The sequence below is a fragment of the Castor canadensis genome, chromosome 5 (assembly GCF_047511655.1).
Source record: "Castor canadensis chromosome 5, mCasCan1.hap1v2, whole genome shotgun sequence".
Lineage (NCBI taxonomy): Eukaryota > Metazoa > Chordata > Mammalia > Rodentia > Castoridae > Castor > Castor canadensis.
Genome location: NC_133390.1, coordinates 178,912,844 through 178,930,427, shown reverse-complemented (window position 1 = coordinate 178,930,427; position 17,584 = coordinate 178,912,844). Strand labels below are relative to the sequence as shown.

The following is a 17,584-nucleotide window of genomic DNA, read 5'->3' as shown; positions in this document are numbered from 1 at the left end:
TCTTTGGGATTGAACCATTGCACACCTCTGCAGCCCAGGCCTGTGGTATCGTTGGTAAAACCTTGAAGGCTTCTAGTCTATGAAGACATCCTTCATGATAACACTGAAGATTCTTGCCTTGTCCTGGTCCTGTCCACACCTCCTGTCTCTGCACCAAGGTGCCCATCTTGAGTCATCCTAAGTAGTGCGTATGGCGGGGAAGGCAACAGCTTTAAAGTGACTTCCGACTCAGGTTCCAAGTTGGTGGCGAGAGTGCTCGTTCTATTTCCCACTAAGTCCGCTGCTTTGCAGAGACCACTTTTATGACTGATGTCGTTTGAGAGACACAGCGGTTGCTGTTTTCAATCCTTTCAAGCTCCAAATTGCCAAATTTCTGTGGATGTGGAGTGTGGAACGCAGGCCGAGTGACTCCATTAGCACAGCTGTGTCCCTTTCACTCTCATTCCTCCACTGGCCAGCAGTAGCCAAAGTCCATATCTCTGTCTCTAGTGGTTCTGTAGTAAAAGCAGCGAGACGCAGCCACTAATGCACGAGTTATGAATTTTTCTTGCCACTTCCGACTGCACTCCTATCCAGAACATGGGCTGCTTTTCAAAGACAATGGGGGACCATTTTTATCAAAGGTGTTATTTTTGTGCAGCAAGGGTCACCAGCTCTCTTGCCCACAATATTTGAGTCCTTGCCACCTGGACACATTCATTAGGCCAATGCTACATGCTTAAGATCTGGTACTCTAGCTCACTTCTCTCAGCTCTGTACTTTGTATCAGGTAGGATTAGATTTGGCCATAAGTGACAGAAAATACAAAGTATCAATGGTTATATTTAATTCACCATCATTTTGAGTCTGTAGTAAGTTGGTATGGGATGGACTGAGATCCAGAGGGTCAGGGACTTCTACCCCTCCAAGTCTATTGCCATTCGAGCTGACACATGGCTCTAATGGCAATGTCTAGGATGGCTGCCCCAACTCCAACTATCACATTCTACTCCCTCCAAGAGAAGAAGAGAGGGTATAGACACATCTCCATCCTGTAAGTTGCCTTCAACTGGCCAGAATGTAGTCATATGGCTACACCTCCATGCAGACCATGATGGAAAATGTCACAGCCCTCCTGAAAGGCAGGTGTATGGTGAAATTCAAGGTTCTTTTCCTAATGAAGAAGAGAGAACATATTAGTGCAATCTGTGGTCTCTGCAATCTCACACATGCATCACATCTCAGTTCTAGTGTCCTTGTGTGGGGAAAAGCTAAAGGATTTTGTTTCATACTCCAGAACTCTTACTTTGATTTTAGAGATAGGTCTTGCTGCGTCACTGAGTCTGACCTCGTATTCACAATCCTGTACCTCAGCTCTCCAATGCTGGGATTTCAGATGTGCACCTGACCCTCCAGGATCTTTATCCTCTTTCTTTATGGCAGATTTATCTGACCTCTGACTCTCACATTTCAGAGGAGATGGTGGCTGGACTTGGTGTGCGGGCTCTTTCACATAGAAGTTCCCCAGCAAGGGAAAACCACCTCAGAACCCGCAGTGGGCCTGTATTATCTTCAAAGGAGCTGTTGCTACTTCTCCTTCACAGATACACAAAATGAGGTCTCGGGAAAGGAAAGCTTTAAGAACTTGGATATCTTCCGTGTTTAATTAATCATAAAAATAAGTAAAGCAAGCACCCGAGCTTGGAAGCCCCAGCACAATTGTTATTGCAAGTGGAAAAACCAAACCGATGAAATGCAAAATAAATGCCAAGTCCAGAGACTGTAGCTATCTTTAGATTGCTAAATAATTTGGGAGCTAATGTTCTTAATGAAAGCACATTTTCCCTGAAAATATTTACTATTTCTGTTTTATTTCCTTCTTCATTGCCATTAGCAAAAGTGGATTAATTCATGAGTATTTGTAAATTCCACTGGAGGCAGACGAAGTTCACCAAAACCTCCTGGTGTTGACATTTCTAATGTCATTTGAGAATGAACCTGTGGGGAGAAGCTGCCGGCTGACGTTCAGGGACGTCCCTTGCAGACCTCAGCTGGGGAAGGTGACAACACGCAGTATCAGCGGACATCAGCAGGGGAAGTTTCCAGTGTCATGAGCTGAGGTGCTCTGTGCAGACCCCAGCAGGGCCAGATTCTCCACTGGACGTCAGAATCCCAAGGCTTAAATTAAGGCCTAGGAAAATGGTCACGATCCAGAAAAAAAAACTTCATTGCCTTCAAAATACATTAAAAAGCAGCAAAAATCAAAAATAATAAATGTCTAATTAAATATCTACAAAATTTAATGCTTTGTCCTCTTGTTAATTGTTGAATTTGGCATTCATGAATATCGCAGGGGATTTTTTTATTACAGTTGAAACCAATTTGTTGGAAAGCATCTTATAATGCAAGAATTCACAAAATGCATGACAACTGCCAAGATTCTACAACTTGCAGTAAATTAAGTGAACTAACTACAGCCAAAAGCAAACTTACTGAAAACCTTTCAGACTGCGTCTGCAACAGCTTGCTCTTTACATAGGGTGTGGTACTTCATAGTATGTTTCCAGAAAGAAAACCTTAGAGGAAGGGTGAAGCATACTTTCGTATGAAGGGCCAGGAGACACCTGGATGTCAGGTGGTCTCCACTGCAACCGCTGAAATCTGCAGCTAGGGCCCCAAGCAGCCATAGACAACACCTAAACAAATGAGCATGGCTGTGTGCCAATAAAACTTTATTTATAAGGACAGATGGTGAGCCAGATTTGCCCCATGGCACTAGTTTTCTGACCCTTGGTTTAGATCCAAGAAAATCTAATAACCACTTAGTGACGATACTGGCCCACAATTCAGACTCTAAAGTGTATTTTCCTAAACAATTGCTTTCTTTCTGAACTACCCAGAAAATATCCTAGACTCTCCACTGAATCATCCCAATATTCGCGCAGCTGTTCAACACACTCAGACATGCCACTGCCTTGGAGATGTCATTCCCTCTTTGTCAGTTATCCAAAACACTAGGCACTGGGGGAAACAGCTGTGTGTGAACAGTGGGAGCTCTTCAAAGTAAATATTTGCACAGCTTCTTCAGAAAGGGAAAGTTTTAACTCTGAGCTAATAAGATATTATCAATACAGTAGTGTTTACTATTGCTAATTAAGTAATTAAAATCAATCAAAACTTACTTTATTGTATTGATTTATTATTTCTGATTATTTTATAATTAAAATAACAATATTATTATTACTTTTCTTCTTGTAGTGCTGGAGATTGAACCCAGGGCCTCAAGCACATTCAGGCATTATAATACTTCAACAGAAAACACATGTTCCTCTTCACTTATCCTAAGGACATATGAGAAAGCATTTGCAAAAAGATTATGCTCAATAATTATATGATTTCTTTAGAAATTTTAGGTATGTGACATATACATTACAGTGTCGTGGTAGCATGTTAAACTTCTGTTAGTCAATTGTCTACTACTAGGCTACATGTCCACCACCTGAAGTTTTCAGAGAAACCTTCTCCCTGCCCCACCCCAAAACTCACCCTAATAGTAAGTGGACAAGGAGCAACCTAGGAAAGGTTGGTTTCCAGTTAAGCTGAAATCTAACCAGAACCTACTCAGACTTTCTAATGCCCTTACTCAATGACCCACACAAGGTAATCATGTCAATTCTCTAGGTTTTCAAAGCATTCACTGCTCTAAAGTTTTAAGCATTGTTGGGGAGCAGGCATGAGCCCTGACTGGGATGTAATGGAGTTTGCACAGCCTCTTCTACCATATTCTTCCCAGCACCTGGTGTCTTGACCTTGTTCTCCCATCTCCTTGAAGAATACAACCTGCTGTGTCCACATACCAGCTCCCGATGCAAAACTAGATAAAGCACCAGAACTGTTAGGAGACTCCCTGATGCCAGATTCATCAATACCTTAGATAAGGTGCCCTGCGTGCCTTGATGGTTCCAGAACTGATGAGTTGTAATTAAGCTTCAGTAGCCTTAGGAAAATTAGCCCACCAGACCTCATTCCTTTTACCTTGCATCAAGAATTGTTAAAGCTTGAATTTTACCTGAGCCTTTACCTAATAAAATAAACACTCTGGCTCAGGTAATTCCACCAGGAATGTGTAGCCCTCCCAATCCCACTTTTCTGTTTGATGTCTGTGTGTGTCTCGTTCCCCACTGCTCTTAGTCAGGTTCACGCAGCATACCCATGCAGGCTGAGGCAAAGCATTATTTCTCTCAAGATAATCCATTTTATCTAGCTAATCGAAAAGTGAAAAAGGGTCAATTTTTATCTCTCTAAAATCACTAAAATATTAATTATAAATGTTCTAGAAAATATTTCCCCACTTAATCTTATTTTGTACCTAAATTGAGGCAGAATCATAATTACTAACAGATAATTTTTTTTAAGTCTATTTTCACTTTCCCCAGTGTTACCTGCTGCTGACAAATCACTTGGTAATTTGTGGATTGCATTTTCATTTGCTCTCAGAGTGAAGTTGCTAAGACACAAAGAACACACAATGACGTTCGGGTTCCTCTACAAAATGGGACAAATGAAATTTGTAAACAGCACAGCCTGCTGTCCTACTTCAGTTCAAGATGGCTGATCTGAGAGCATCACAGCCCTGAATCTAGATTAATAGTTGACCCTTTCCCTAGAGTTGTGAAGTAATTAAAACAATGGATAGAGGAAAAAATCCCTGAAGAGTGACGGTCCTCCACCGATCACTCCAGTTCTCTAAAACATGTTTTTGTGTTTTGTTTTTTTCAGGAAGGAATTCCTGACTTGAAATACATTTCTTCATGAGGAGTAGCTTTTGAGCCCAAACCATCCAGCAAGTCAGCAGGCAGCTCCTCCTCAGAGAAGGTGTGAGAACTGAGGGTCTTGGCTCCTTCACACTCTCCCTCCTGGCTGTAGACACGAGGCTGGTGGGTGGTGTCACCTTCCAGTGCATCAATACCATGAAGCTTCTGGGAGAAAGCAGGGAAAGAGATGGTCAATACCATGAATTTCCAGAGAGTATGGGTGTTCTCTAAGCTGCATCTAGCTCTGCCTCTGTTATGGAGGCAGGTCCCAACTGTATAGGTACAGAAATGGCAGACAAGCTGAGGGCAGAGACACTACCTTCATTGACTCCAGCTAATTCTTGGGAGGGAACTGTGACAATTTTGGTGGTAGCTATCCTAGGTAGTATATCAAGAACCACTCCAGAGGCCTTCCCACCCTCTCTTGCAGATTTGTTCTTTGGGGTGCACCCTTCCACCTCCTGGATCCTGGATACCTCCCTGATTTTGACTCCCCTGGGTCTTCATTTGGACAATTGTTCCTGCTTTTCTGCACTTTTACCATGTCTCTTGCCCTGGTCTCCCTCCCAACCCACAAATGTCCTTCAACTCTGTTCGTCCTTCATTGTATCCTTTAAAGAAAGGGTGGTCCTTACTCACTGTGTCCCCTTAAACACATCCCTCTTCAAACCACAGCTCTCTGTTTCCCTGGTGAATGCTCAAGGCACAGCTTCATCCATCCCCGAGCCAGTGGTGATGTCTAATCACCTCCTAGCTTCCAAGGCTCCCTACGATCACATCCAGAGCCAGAATTCCACCATACCTCAATTGGACAGCTCCACAAGGACATCCACACAGACTTCACACTCAACATCCTTGATACCTTCTCATTCTGTCCTTCCCTTAATTCTTCCTCCAAATCCCCTCCTTCCACACACCCTCTCTCAATGTTCCCCAAGTAGAATGTGCACACCACATTACAGAAGCTGGTACATGACAGCTCAAGGGACAAATTCAACCCTACAGCTATCAGTATAAATAAAGTTTCATTGAAACACAGCTCAGCGTCTCAGGGACAAAGTCACCTCACCATGGAAACTTTCTGTCATTTTCTTGTCTTAGTGACTCAATAAATGTTTATAGAATAGGTCGGTGAGTGGGTGGGTAGATGGGGAAGTGGATGGATGGAAAGATGGATGGATGATAAACTGACAGTGGAAAAATGGATGGATGGAGAAATAGATGAATACATGGAGAAGTGGATGGATGGATGGATGGATGGATAGATGGATGGAAAGATGGATAAAGGAAGAGGTGGACAGATGAGAAATGGCTGAGTGAAAGGAGGAGGAGCTTTAGCCTATTTGTCTTCCAGTCCCTTTATGAGGGTGCTGTATGAAATCGGAGTCAGTTATACCATTGTTGGCAGGAATGGGATTAGAGAGAGTCCTTCTAACCTGTTACTAGCAAACAGGGGTTCTTGAGGTTAGCTCAGGTGGAACATGAAGACAGATGGAATTCCAAGGTCTTTAAGCCCAAGGACAGAGGTGAGAGGAGGCTTGGAAAGGGGCAGCTGAGAGGCCCAAGAACTTGCTTGTCCCTGTTCTGACGGCATCAGTCAGTTTCTGAGCTCTCAGCCACATACCCCATCAGCTGGCAGCCAGCTCCATGGGTCCTGCATCCCCTGGAATATGGAGTGTCTGCAGGTGAATGTGGGAATGTTCTTCCATACATCTGTCTATTGATGGGACCTGGGATTTGGGGCCGTGCTCACCATGTGACTAGCTAGTGAAGTTCGGGTTGGCAGGGAAGAAAGGACTCTGCCAGCTGACAAGCGAACATACAAGCTCTGGTCTAGATATTAGGAATCCTGTCACGTCCCTTCAGTGAAGCTAAATAGATAATTCATGGCAGACCTGGTGTGTGCAGAGCAAAACCGAATTTGCAGTGGGATCTGTGCCTCACGGTTTCAACTTCAAACCCCCGAGGCTGGCGGCAGAGCAGCAGGTTTCCGCACCCTGATTCAGCAGTTTTGGAGCTTCATAAGATCAATAATTCATCACAAACCACCAGCTAAGTTAGAAGGCTCACAGGGGAAGGACCTGGGTCTCATCTGGTTGTTTTTCTCCTCTCACACCACCATGCTCAGAGCTCCAGCCTGCACTGAATGAAGCAGTGCTGCCTGGCGGAGAGAGGAGGGTGGTCCTCAGCTGGAATCCAGCCTTCTCCTGCCTGGCTGGACAGGGACTTGCATCCCTGGCCATACAGTCTACTTGGCATGAGCTAAAAGTATGCATGTATGTGAAAATGGGCAGGCCAGATGCCACAGTCACCATGTCGTGGTATGACAGCCTTTGTGCACATCATCCCTGACAGTTTTATAAATGAGAAACTGAGGTTCAGACAGGTAAAGAGTCTTCCCTGACATTGTCTGATGGTCCAATGGGCCGGTTGGGAGTCAGCAGACCATGCCTCAGCCCTGGCTCTGAGTCCTCTTAGCTCCACCATGCTGAACCGCTTCTCTGAGCCTTGGTTTTCAGATCAGTCATCTTCCTTTGGCTGTTATGGTTAGTTCTTTCATTTGTTCATTCTTCAGTGACCATGTGTCACACATAGTGAGGACACAGCGCTGCGTCACTCCGTGTCTTCCTCACAGCCATCAGAACAGGAGGAAATGTTCTAGCAGCCTGACTGTTGGCACACGACCTCCCACGTGAGCCTGGCTTATCTGCATTGTGCCACGTCACAGAAGCCACCAGGCCTCATCCATTCTGCAGGACTCAGAGGCATGAGGGGCCAAGGCCACACCAGCCACAGAGCCGGAGCTCCCAGCTTCAGGTGCACCAAGAAACAGAAGAATTGATACTAGGAGACCCAGGACACGGCTCTGGTCCTTGACACAGCCTGGGCTCACATCAGGCCATGGTGCCTGCATCCCTGACTCTCACCTATTGTGACAGCCACATGAGGGGATGTCCAGGTGCACCATCAGGCTTCACAAAACAGTGTCCCCAGACCTTAGGTCAGAGGCTCCAATGAGCACCCCCAGCCCACTCTTGCAGGGTCTGCATAGTTGGGGCCCCGGGCTCGTGGATTCTAAGGAGCATCCCCAGTACCCACATTTGTGACCTTGGATGTGTCATCTAATCTCTTTGTCCTTGGGTTTCCCCATTTTATGAAAGGAATTTGACAGTGCCTCCTGATGTAAGCACTGGGAACATATATCTTCCAAACATTCAGAATAGTCTGGAACAAAGTGAATACCATGCATGTGTTGCCAAGGAAAATCAGTCTGACTGATGGAGACTGCCTACAGTGACATTTTCCCATTCTGCCATCACTTCACAGTGAGCCCAGCTTCCCTGCCACATGGGAGCTCCTTAGGATCCCAACCAATAGCAGGTGCAGCATCTGAGTGTACTGTACCCCACGTGGGGGGCACAGAGAGCCTCATGGCAGAGCATGTACCTCACCCCATTTTAACCCAGTCATGGGTTTGCCAACTCCCAAGGTGCTTTCTAATCCTTCCAAGAACAAATGGTGGCTGTGAGGAGGCCTCCAGGACACAGTCAACATAGGAGCCTTACCAATAACCCCTTCAGCAGTCAAGCCATGACTTCACAACTTTTCAGAAAAAGGCCCAACATTCCCTTTAGGTTGCACGGAAGCCCTGGAGGAGGCCCCTCATGACAGCCATTGCTACGATCCGAATCATATCCATAAACACCTATGCCGAAGCCCTCCCCGACCCCACCATGAGGGTCTGTGGCGCTGGCACCTGTAAGAGGTAACTAGGTTTGGACAAGGCCATGAGCAAGGACTCTTTGATGGGATCAGCACCCTATCACCGGAGGCCTTGGTCCCTCCCTGTCTCTGTCACGTGAGCTCGCAGTGAGAAGGTGGCTGTCTGCAGGAAGAGAGACCGTGCCAGACCCAATGAAGCTGGCACCCTGACCGTGGACTGAAACTGAGAAAATTAATTTCTCTTGTTTTATGCACCCAGTTTATATATTTTGCTGTGGCAGCCAGAGCTCATCAAATTAGCGACTTAGGAGGAAGTACCCAAGTCCAGCCTGGAGCAGAGTGGGGAAACGGAATGGGAAGGCAGTGCCCAGGACAAGGGGAGCCCCAACCTGACTCCACATCTCCACCATCCTTCCTGCCATCAGTTTTAGGGTCCACCTGGGCACGGTGGGATCCAGAGACACCTGCAAAACAAACCAGCAGTGTCCTGACACCACCGAGGAGCTCCTGGTCCCTGGCAGGGACAGTCGAGGTGAGGCAAACACAACACAGCAGCTCTCTTTGAGGTGGAATCAGGTGGAACCTGGGGTTCACAGTTTGTCTCTGCATGATGGGAGAGGGGAGACCTTACAAGTCCATTGCTACACCTTCCAATGACTGGGCTGAAACGCACTTCCACAGAAGAAGGAAAACAGGGCCTACTCAGCCAGTGGTGGTAAGAGCTATTCCACAAACTCAGCTTAGTAAAATTTGATGCCCTGGAGACCTTTGTCTGTGCCTGCACTGCCTGCATAGCCTGACCCTTCCCTGCTCTTTTATTCCTCTTCCTCTTAACCTCACTCAGAGCCAGCGCAGGCTGTGCTCCATGGTGAACATACTGCAGGTTACGTGTATTAATGGATCTGACCTCTGGGCACTGTCCAGGGAGTGAGGGTGCAGTAGTGGGGAACAGACTCAGGGTCTACCATGTGGCCTGGCCTCCTGGGAGCCCAGAAGTTCCACAGCTGAGTCATGTGTCAGGGCTGGTCTGGAAGCCAGCAAGGCACCCAGGGCCCAGCTGTCAGGCAGCATTGCTCTAAAGTCCATGTAGGTACAAGTGCAGCAGAGTGATAAGCAAGGGAAGGGACACAAGGGAACCTCTTCTGGCTGGGGCCATGGAGGGTTCTCAGGACAAGGAGAGACATGAGAAGGAAGTGGAAGGACTGAGAAGGAAGAGGGCTTTCCAGGCAGAGGAAACAGCAAAGGCCCAAGCCAGGAGGGAGCTTGTGTGGGTTCTCATAAGGCTGGATCCTGGAGAGATGGGGACAGTGGCAGAGGAAATTGGGGCAGAGGTGAGCAGAGGCCAGGTGAAAGAGGGTGTGCCAGGGCCTGGAGACCTTAGTGTACTAGACTTTGTCCAGGGATACTTACTAGATTCCAGAAGACATATATAAAAAATATAAAATCTGGGCCAATTGTATATACCCATGAGCATGTGAGGATGTGTGCATATATGTGCACATGTGTGCACACCCACACATGCACACACATACACACGCCTAAGTGTGTGAGTTCATATGGCGTAGCCACTCCATGCCTAAGTACATCGAGCTACACACATTCAGCAAAAGAGGCAAGGCTGTGGCTTGCTGCTGGCAGGATTGTGGACTGCTACCACCAGCCCTGAGGACCCTGCTTGCCCAGCTCCCAGAGCCGAGAGCACTTGGTTGGGGAGGCTGTACCCTCTATTGTTCTCTGCCCATTTTGGCCCCATGACCTTCTCCCAGTAAGATCCTTATATAGGCTCTTCACAATGTGGTCTCTGCCAAGTGCTCATGGGTCACACCGTGTCCATCCCAGGACCAGAGGAAGGGTGTCGGGTCAGACTCCAGCATGGCTTTTCCCCAAGGAAAGCTCTGGGCAGTTTTGCTTCAAACCAACATAGAGTCCTACCACCACACCACATGTGACTGACTCCCTATGATTGAGAGAGCAGTCTCCCCTCTCTGGGGCTTTTTGGCCTTAGCCACTGGCTTCAGACTGTGTCCCCACTGCCTACAGCTGCTCAAAGATACTTTCACAAGAGAATTTCAATTGCATTTTAGTTATTTACAAATTATTTCAATTATAATATTTAATATTTTTTGTAATATAATGGAAATGGCTTGCCTCTTTTTGAGCCCTACCCCACCCCAGCGTTAATCCAGGATGCCACATCAATTTGCTTTTAGAAGCTTGAAGTTTTCTATCCCATGTTTCATTAATCAAAGAGAATTCTAACATGATAAATTGAACTGTTTAAATTCTGCTAATATTTGAAACTGTTGCCAGAATATATCAAAATCTTGGTACTTCAAAGGCCAATTCACAACAATGTAAGGCAAAGAATGAGGTGCTAAGAAAACATAACTGCAAACTTCATCCACATTGTCCGAGTTCTGTTTTGTCATTGTTGTTATTTATTTGCTTTTGGCAGATTCACTATTTTTATTTGGTATTTTGGTAATAAGTATATGTTATATCAATGCACAAAAATGGGTGCTGACAATAGCCACTATTTTATTTATACTGTAGACTTTTGTATGATCTCATTTGAAAAGAAGGATTCTGTTGTCAAAACTATTTAGGGTGAAGTGGAGGGGATGATCTCTAAGCCCCCCAGCTCAAATCTTCCCTAAGTCTGAAGCTCATAGCAGAAGCACATCGGCCTATGACTCAGCTAGTGCCAACTCAGCTGCCAAGAAATTCACCAAGAGCTAAAAATTCCTGGACCTTCAAGTCACTGGATACATGAACTTTACCTACTTCAAATCCACACTATTCCACAATCACTTATCCTCTACTTTGTTTGAATGTTGGGTATATTTTGTATTCCCTCTTCCTTTCCAAACTTCCATTGCTCAGGGCCTTGGATGGACATTTGGCAGAACAGCAAGGTAATTTTTATGGTACCATTCACATCTGTACTTACGGGAATAGAATATTTGTTTCTCACTCCTCCTGGCTCAAAGAGCATGCCACGACCCTAAAATTTAAGAAGGATGAAGTTTTATTGGCTTCATATAAATTGGGAAGGAGGCAAATGCATAAGTAGAAATGATTGCTGTCAGACCTTTTCTCATTTGAGTGCTAAAAATAAATTGTAGTGGGAATGGAATGCACAGCCACAGTGGAAACCCATGTACAAGTGTCACTGTTGCTTTGTGGAGGTGGACGTGAGAATAGTAGATTCCATCTGAGGTCCACAAACACCCAGTAAGATGTCCTTTGTGCCACGGCCATGACCTCAACATGTGTGAATGACATTCACCCACTCCAAAGATGCAGGACTGGCCATACAGCATGCAGGGCTTGGTGCCAAAGGAAAATGTGGGGCCCTTGTTCAAAAATCAAGATGGTAACAACAACATTGAGCCAAGCAAGGGGTCCTGCATCATCTCATAGTGTCCACACCCATGAAGCTGGCTGTGCCAGGACTGGAGTGACATACATGTCAACTTCCCTGATGGGTTTGTGCCATCATCTTGGTGCAAGGAACAGCACCTTTCTGTCTTTATTCCAAAACAGCCTGAGCAAAGATATGAAATTACAGAGATGGTGAGTTCTGTTCTAGCAACTCTTCTGTTCAAATTACCATGACCCTCTGGACTTTGAATTCCTCTTAGTTGTATGCCAGAAAAGTAAACTTTTGTTAAATCAATAGCTCATTAAATTGGTGAGGTCCAAATGAGCTCTGAAATCGAGACCTGTGTTGATAGTGCCGTGTCCAAGCCAAGCTCTCCTGTCTTTGATCATGCAGTGTGGTCATGTGAGATTCTCTTCTGGGGAGCTGGGGAGACTCTGTGGGAACTCTCCCTGCTATTTCTGCAACTTCTTGTGAGTCTAAAATTATTTCAGAAAAACACACTGCAAAGAAGAGCGGTTCTGGAATTTGTGCACAGGGTAAAAAAAAAGACACAATGTACAAGGGAAACCAGGCTCTGTTTAGCAGGAAATGTGGGATCGCTAAGCAAGAATTTGACCACGGCCAAAGTGGTATGCCCTTAACCTCACTGTTGGCTCTGGTGTCCTTAGATGCACACAAGAAAGTGTCCTTGTTTTTGGGTGTTCCAAAAAGTGTTATATTCAATCAGGACTATCAAATAATAACTTTGAAACCACAGCCACCAACAAAAACAATAATAGCTAGTTAGAGAGAAAGATGGTTGATATACCAAGCCCGGGGAGAAAGTCTCACTTCTCCGATTTTCACTCATTATGTGTTTGTTCTAAACCATCACATAATCTAGAAGGGCCCTCTCTCAAGGGAAGCAGCTGTCAGTCACTGATGAGGTGACTGTAGCAAGGAGCAGCCTTCTGTAACTCACTGGGGTCCCCAGAGCAGAGGCTACTCTGTCCGCTGGGCTCACTGTGGATAGCAGCGTTTCCTTGAGACCCTAGAGGAAAATACTCATTTACTCCAAGAGAATGCATTTCTCCCCAGCAGAAAGCTGACCAGCCTGTGTGACCTTGGTCAAGGCAAGACAGAGAGGGAGTAGGGGTTGGGAAAGGAAAGGTGGAGAGAGATGTGGGAAAAGCCTGGGACACAATGGAGCTTTGGGGCCTGATGGGACCTGACATGAAACTTCTGAGCTCCTATCAGTGATACAGACCACAAAAAACATGACTATGAATGTGGCATAAATCGAGGAGGTGATGCTGACAAAAGAAACATTTTAGATACAAGGAAGGGATCACAGGCAGCTTTTGCATGGGACTTCTATCATTTTAATTTAGGCCCTTCATAATAAAGTAAAACTTAGAAAATTAAGCAGGCAATGGGCCTGGAGAACAGTCTTATTTAGGGTACTTCATGCTCTGCAGCAGATTTTAAGATATCAGGTTTCCCAATAAATTCTAAGTGGCCACTTAACTTTGAGAAAGTGTGTGAAAGTCATTCAGCTGATTTAACCAGTCACCACAGAGGGACTTCCTATGCAGGACACTGGGAAAGGAACCCAGGGACACAAAAACAGAAGCCAGAGGCCTCAGTTTTCTCCCCCATAAAATTGGGAAGCAAGACTCCTCCTCTCTCCCCTGTGGGGTTCTAGTGAAAACTCACTGGGGCTGTGAATGGACAGGACACACCCAGGGATGCTCAGGAAGTCGTTGTGCAATCAGGGAAATGCCTACGGATTCTAGAAGCCTCCAGACTAGTGAAGGAGGAAGGAGGGAGAAAGCCACCCCCAGCCCACAGGTGTCATTGTAGAAGTGAGAGAAGGACAGCAACCCCAAGGAGCAATGATGAGTGAGAGGGGAAACAGTGGCCCTTTCTTTTTCTTTTTCCAAAATGGGGGATGACTACCACCTAAAAGAAAGGAAGATTCAGCCAGTCTGGAAACAGTTTTAAATAACATTGAATTGCATGGGGAGAAAATTATTCCTTTTTAATTCCTTTTCCATTCCCTAACGACATCCAGGAGAAAGTGCCACTCTGGTGCTCACATTGCTTTGACACCTCTCCCTTTTCCATAGAGAGGCCTCACCCCAAGCCTTTGGCAAGCGACATGATCTACCTAGAATTATTGGGCTCTGATTCTTTTCTGTCTGTTTTCCTACTTTTTTCATTTACAATAGAAACATAAAATCTCCTACTTAAAGTAAATGTACTTAATTTGGACACATGTCCACTTAAACAAAGTAGAAGTGTCAAACACATATGGCAAAAGTCATGAAGGTGGGACAGGACAGGCTGAAATTTGCAAGCCCTGAGTCTTCTGGCACTGTCACAAACAAGGAAACGCTGCCTCTTCAAGGCAAAGGTGTGTGAGGCTGGGCGGAACCAGGGGCTCTGCAGGTGAGACTGCGGTGCAGGTGAGCTTGCAGGCAATGCTCACTGCATGTGGCAGGGGAGGACCTGCCAGGCATTCCCGGATGTGAAAGGGCGCTTCTCTATTTAGTACCAAGATGCAAGTAGGTGGTATGTTATCTCACACCCACTTGGCACTGGCCACAGCTGTGCTGAAGGTCAGAGCAGGCATCAGATCCTCTCCAGCTGGCTGTATCTGTGAAGCACAAGGAAAGAAATAAGGCAGAGTCTGGAAGTCCAGACAGCAGGCATGAAATCAGCAAACAAGGAATGCCATTTCCCCGAATGTGTAATACCAATGCTGCTGCAGAAAACATTCCTGACTGTGAGAAAGACATTTATCCTAAAAATCTGGATGACTTAGCTGGAGAAGGGATGTTATCTGGTTGGGAGAATGAGTTTCCTGTGGTCCAGAATTTCATGTAAAGAGATAGCAAAAAGACTCTTGATTTGGGAGACTCCAGATCTCAACATTCATGGACCCCCTAAGGCTCATGGTGATGGCTCTTGGGGTCTCGCTATGGTGCAGCATTCTGTGCATTGTCTCACTCTTTCCTCATTCAACAATGGTTGTGGGATTTCTGCCCACTGAGGACTCACTAGCATCCATGCCATTCCACAGGTCATCTCGATCAGGAGGTGTCTGCATGACACAACAGCAGAATGCAAAGCAGGGATGGAACCAGCAATGGCACTTTGGATGAATCTTCCCCAGTGCACAGATGTGGGGGTGCAGGCTAGTATGGTGGTACAAGACGGGTAGATGGGCAAGCTTTACTTTGAGATGGCCTTATCTACCGGTGATCACATGGATGTGATTGGTAATCATGCTAATAATACTTTATTGTGTACCTGTCTGTGTCCTATCTTATGCTAAGACTTTACATGTGCTACTTGATTAAATTGCCCAATTATCTGGAAGAGAGAGAACATTCTTAGCCTCACTTAATGAAGCAAGGATCAGCTGGATTATATAACTGACACCTCACAGATTTTCAATCTATACCTGTGCTTGTTGGATCCCTGTATCTTGGAGCACTAAAGATGCTAAGGCAGGAAAAGATGTGTCCCAAGCTATGAACAGCCTTGGAGCATGTCTGCCAGTCTTTGACCTGAGCTAACCCAGAGGTCATTCTCAAAGACATCCCACCAGTCCCGTGTCATCCACCTCCCACCCTAGCCTAGAAGAGCAGCTGTGTTCCCAGCACAGTCCCCACAGATCACTGACCTGCCAGAGCCACAAATGCTGCACAGACAGGGAGCAGAGTCTCCAGCAGAAGCTGGGCTCCTCACACACAAATCCACCAGGACAGAAACAGATCCTCTCATGGACAGTCTTCTTCTGAGAAAGTCCCTGTCAATCTCCGATGAAGAGTGAGATTGCATAACTACCAAGTGGGAGGCTTCTCAGCAGGAGAAGTTCAGCTGAGCAGCCTGCATAGGGAGAAGGACCCTGTGGTGGTATCACACAGGGCACTCATGGACTCTGTGCATGCTCCCTCAGGGGCCCCTGGGCCAGGTATTGCAGGAAAAGAACCAACTGCAAAGTTAGAAGGAAGTACCCCAAGACCTCTCTCGCTTCTGACAACTGCAAGTTCATGTGTTTCTGAGACCACCTTGTGGTTGAACAATTGTCTAGAAGGACTCACAGAATGCTCTGCATACTGTTATACTGACCGTTACCCTTTACTGAGGGCAAGGACATAGATTAGAATCAGACCAGAGAAAAAGCACACAGGGCAAAATCCAGAAAAGTACTAAAGCTGGAGTTTTCTGTTGTCTTCTCCCTTGACATCAGGGCAGTCATGAGTGACAGCACACGTGGAGTAGGCTCAGCCAGGGAAGCTCACCCCAGCCTGCATAACCAGAGTCCTTACTGGAGCTCAGTCAGTAAGCATGGCTGGCCTCCCAAGTGACTGACCCCTTTAGCCTCTTTAGGGATCACTTGATATGGTGTGACCTAAAGTCCCCAGCCCAAATGACATTGTTCCTGCCTAGTTTAGCCCAAGACTCCCAGGTGAACAAAGACACACACTTTTTCAGCCCTGCTATCCCCAGGGCTCAGAGATTCCCTCCCAAACACCCAGATTACAGACCAGACCTCTTCCAAAGAAAGTGAAATTCTTAACTTCTCACTCTGAGTCTGGGAACTGTGAATATGTTGCCTTCTACAGACTCCAGGGACAGGAACACTCCAGAGAACGCTGACAGTGGGTCCCCATGGCTGTTAACCTGTTCTGCCTCCGTTCTTCCTCTACTTACAGCACTCTAATTTTACTTTGGAGGAGCCTACACTTCTTGACTCTTAGTCCATGCACAAGGTTAAGCCCCAGATTAAGGTCCAGGGGTGGGCTCAGACCAACCAATTTGCATCTGCCCTCCCAACTTCCACCACAATGATTGACCCTAGGTGTGGTCAACCAATCCACATCTGCCCTCCTACCTCCCACCATAGTGATTGGTAGGCAGGTGACCCAACCAAAGTGGGGCAGTGCTATCAATCCTAGAGCGTTCACTGGCAGTACCTTCTTGCCAGGTTAAGAACAACAACAGCCATCCTGCCACCCTAAAAAGGAGCACATGCCTAAGAAGGAAGGAACACAGGATATCAGATCCAAGGAGTAGACAGGCAGCTACTGAGGAGCATCTTCTGACTTTTTTCAATGACGCAGACAATGCATTCCCCTCTCGCCTCCCCTTTTTTTGGTCTAAGTCTATTTGATTTGGTCTCTGTTATTTTCAACCTTTTATCCCTGTCTCATACCAAAACTCACCTCGATTTCCCCCCAATTTCCACATCTTCTGCCTTTTCCCATGATGTGAAAGGGTCTGAGTTAGGGGCTCCAGGTCTGGATCCTCTGCCTCTAGGAGAGGGGGCTCGCTGCCCGCAGACTCACAAACCTCCAGGTAGAGAGAATGGGGCTGGAGAGTTGGCGCATTGTCGTTGATGTCAGAGAGGAAAAGCATCACCATCCCTGTCCTCATTTGTGGTGGGAGGCCTTGTAAAGAGAGAGAATCCCAGGATGGGTTGACTGTTACTTAAAGGTGCATGCCGGTTTGCAGAGACCTGGGAAGAGAGCACAACTATTCTCTCAAGAAACCATTTCTTCCAAAGCTATATACTTTCCAGGCCAGCACTTGATCTGTTTTCTTATTTCTTTGAAAATTCAGGCTATCTGGGTAAGGTAACAAAACACTTTCCATCTCAAGTCAGAATGTAGAATCATTAAATAAATTAATC

General features: G+C 46.2%; 1 protein-coding gene across 1 annotated transcript in view; it reads right to left on the bottom strand.

Moving 5' to 3' along the window:
- Positions 1 to 4,375: 4,375 nt before the first annotated feature.
- Positions 4,376 to 17,584, bottom strand: part of Cdh26 (cadherin 26) — a 33,963-nt gene continuing 20,754 nt past the window's right edge. Inside the window, 5 exon segments of the mRNA XM_020171755.2 lie at positions 4,376 to 4,958; positions 8,906 to 8,980; positions 14,471 to 14,539; positions 15,572 to 15,777; positions 17,118 to 17,342. Of these exon segments, the coding sequence (XP_020027344.2) occupies positions 4,755 to 4,958; positions 8,906 to 8,980; positions 14,471 to 14,539; positions 15,572 to 15,777; positions 17,118 to 17,342 (779 nt within the window). The 3' untranslated portion in view covers positions 4,376 to 4,754.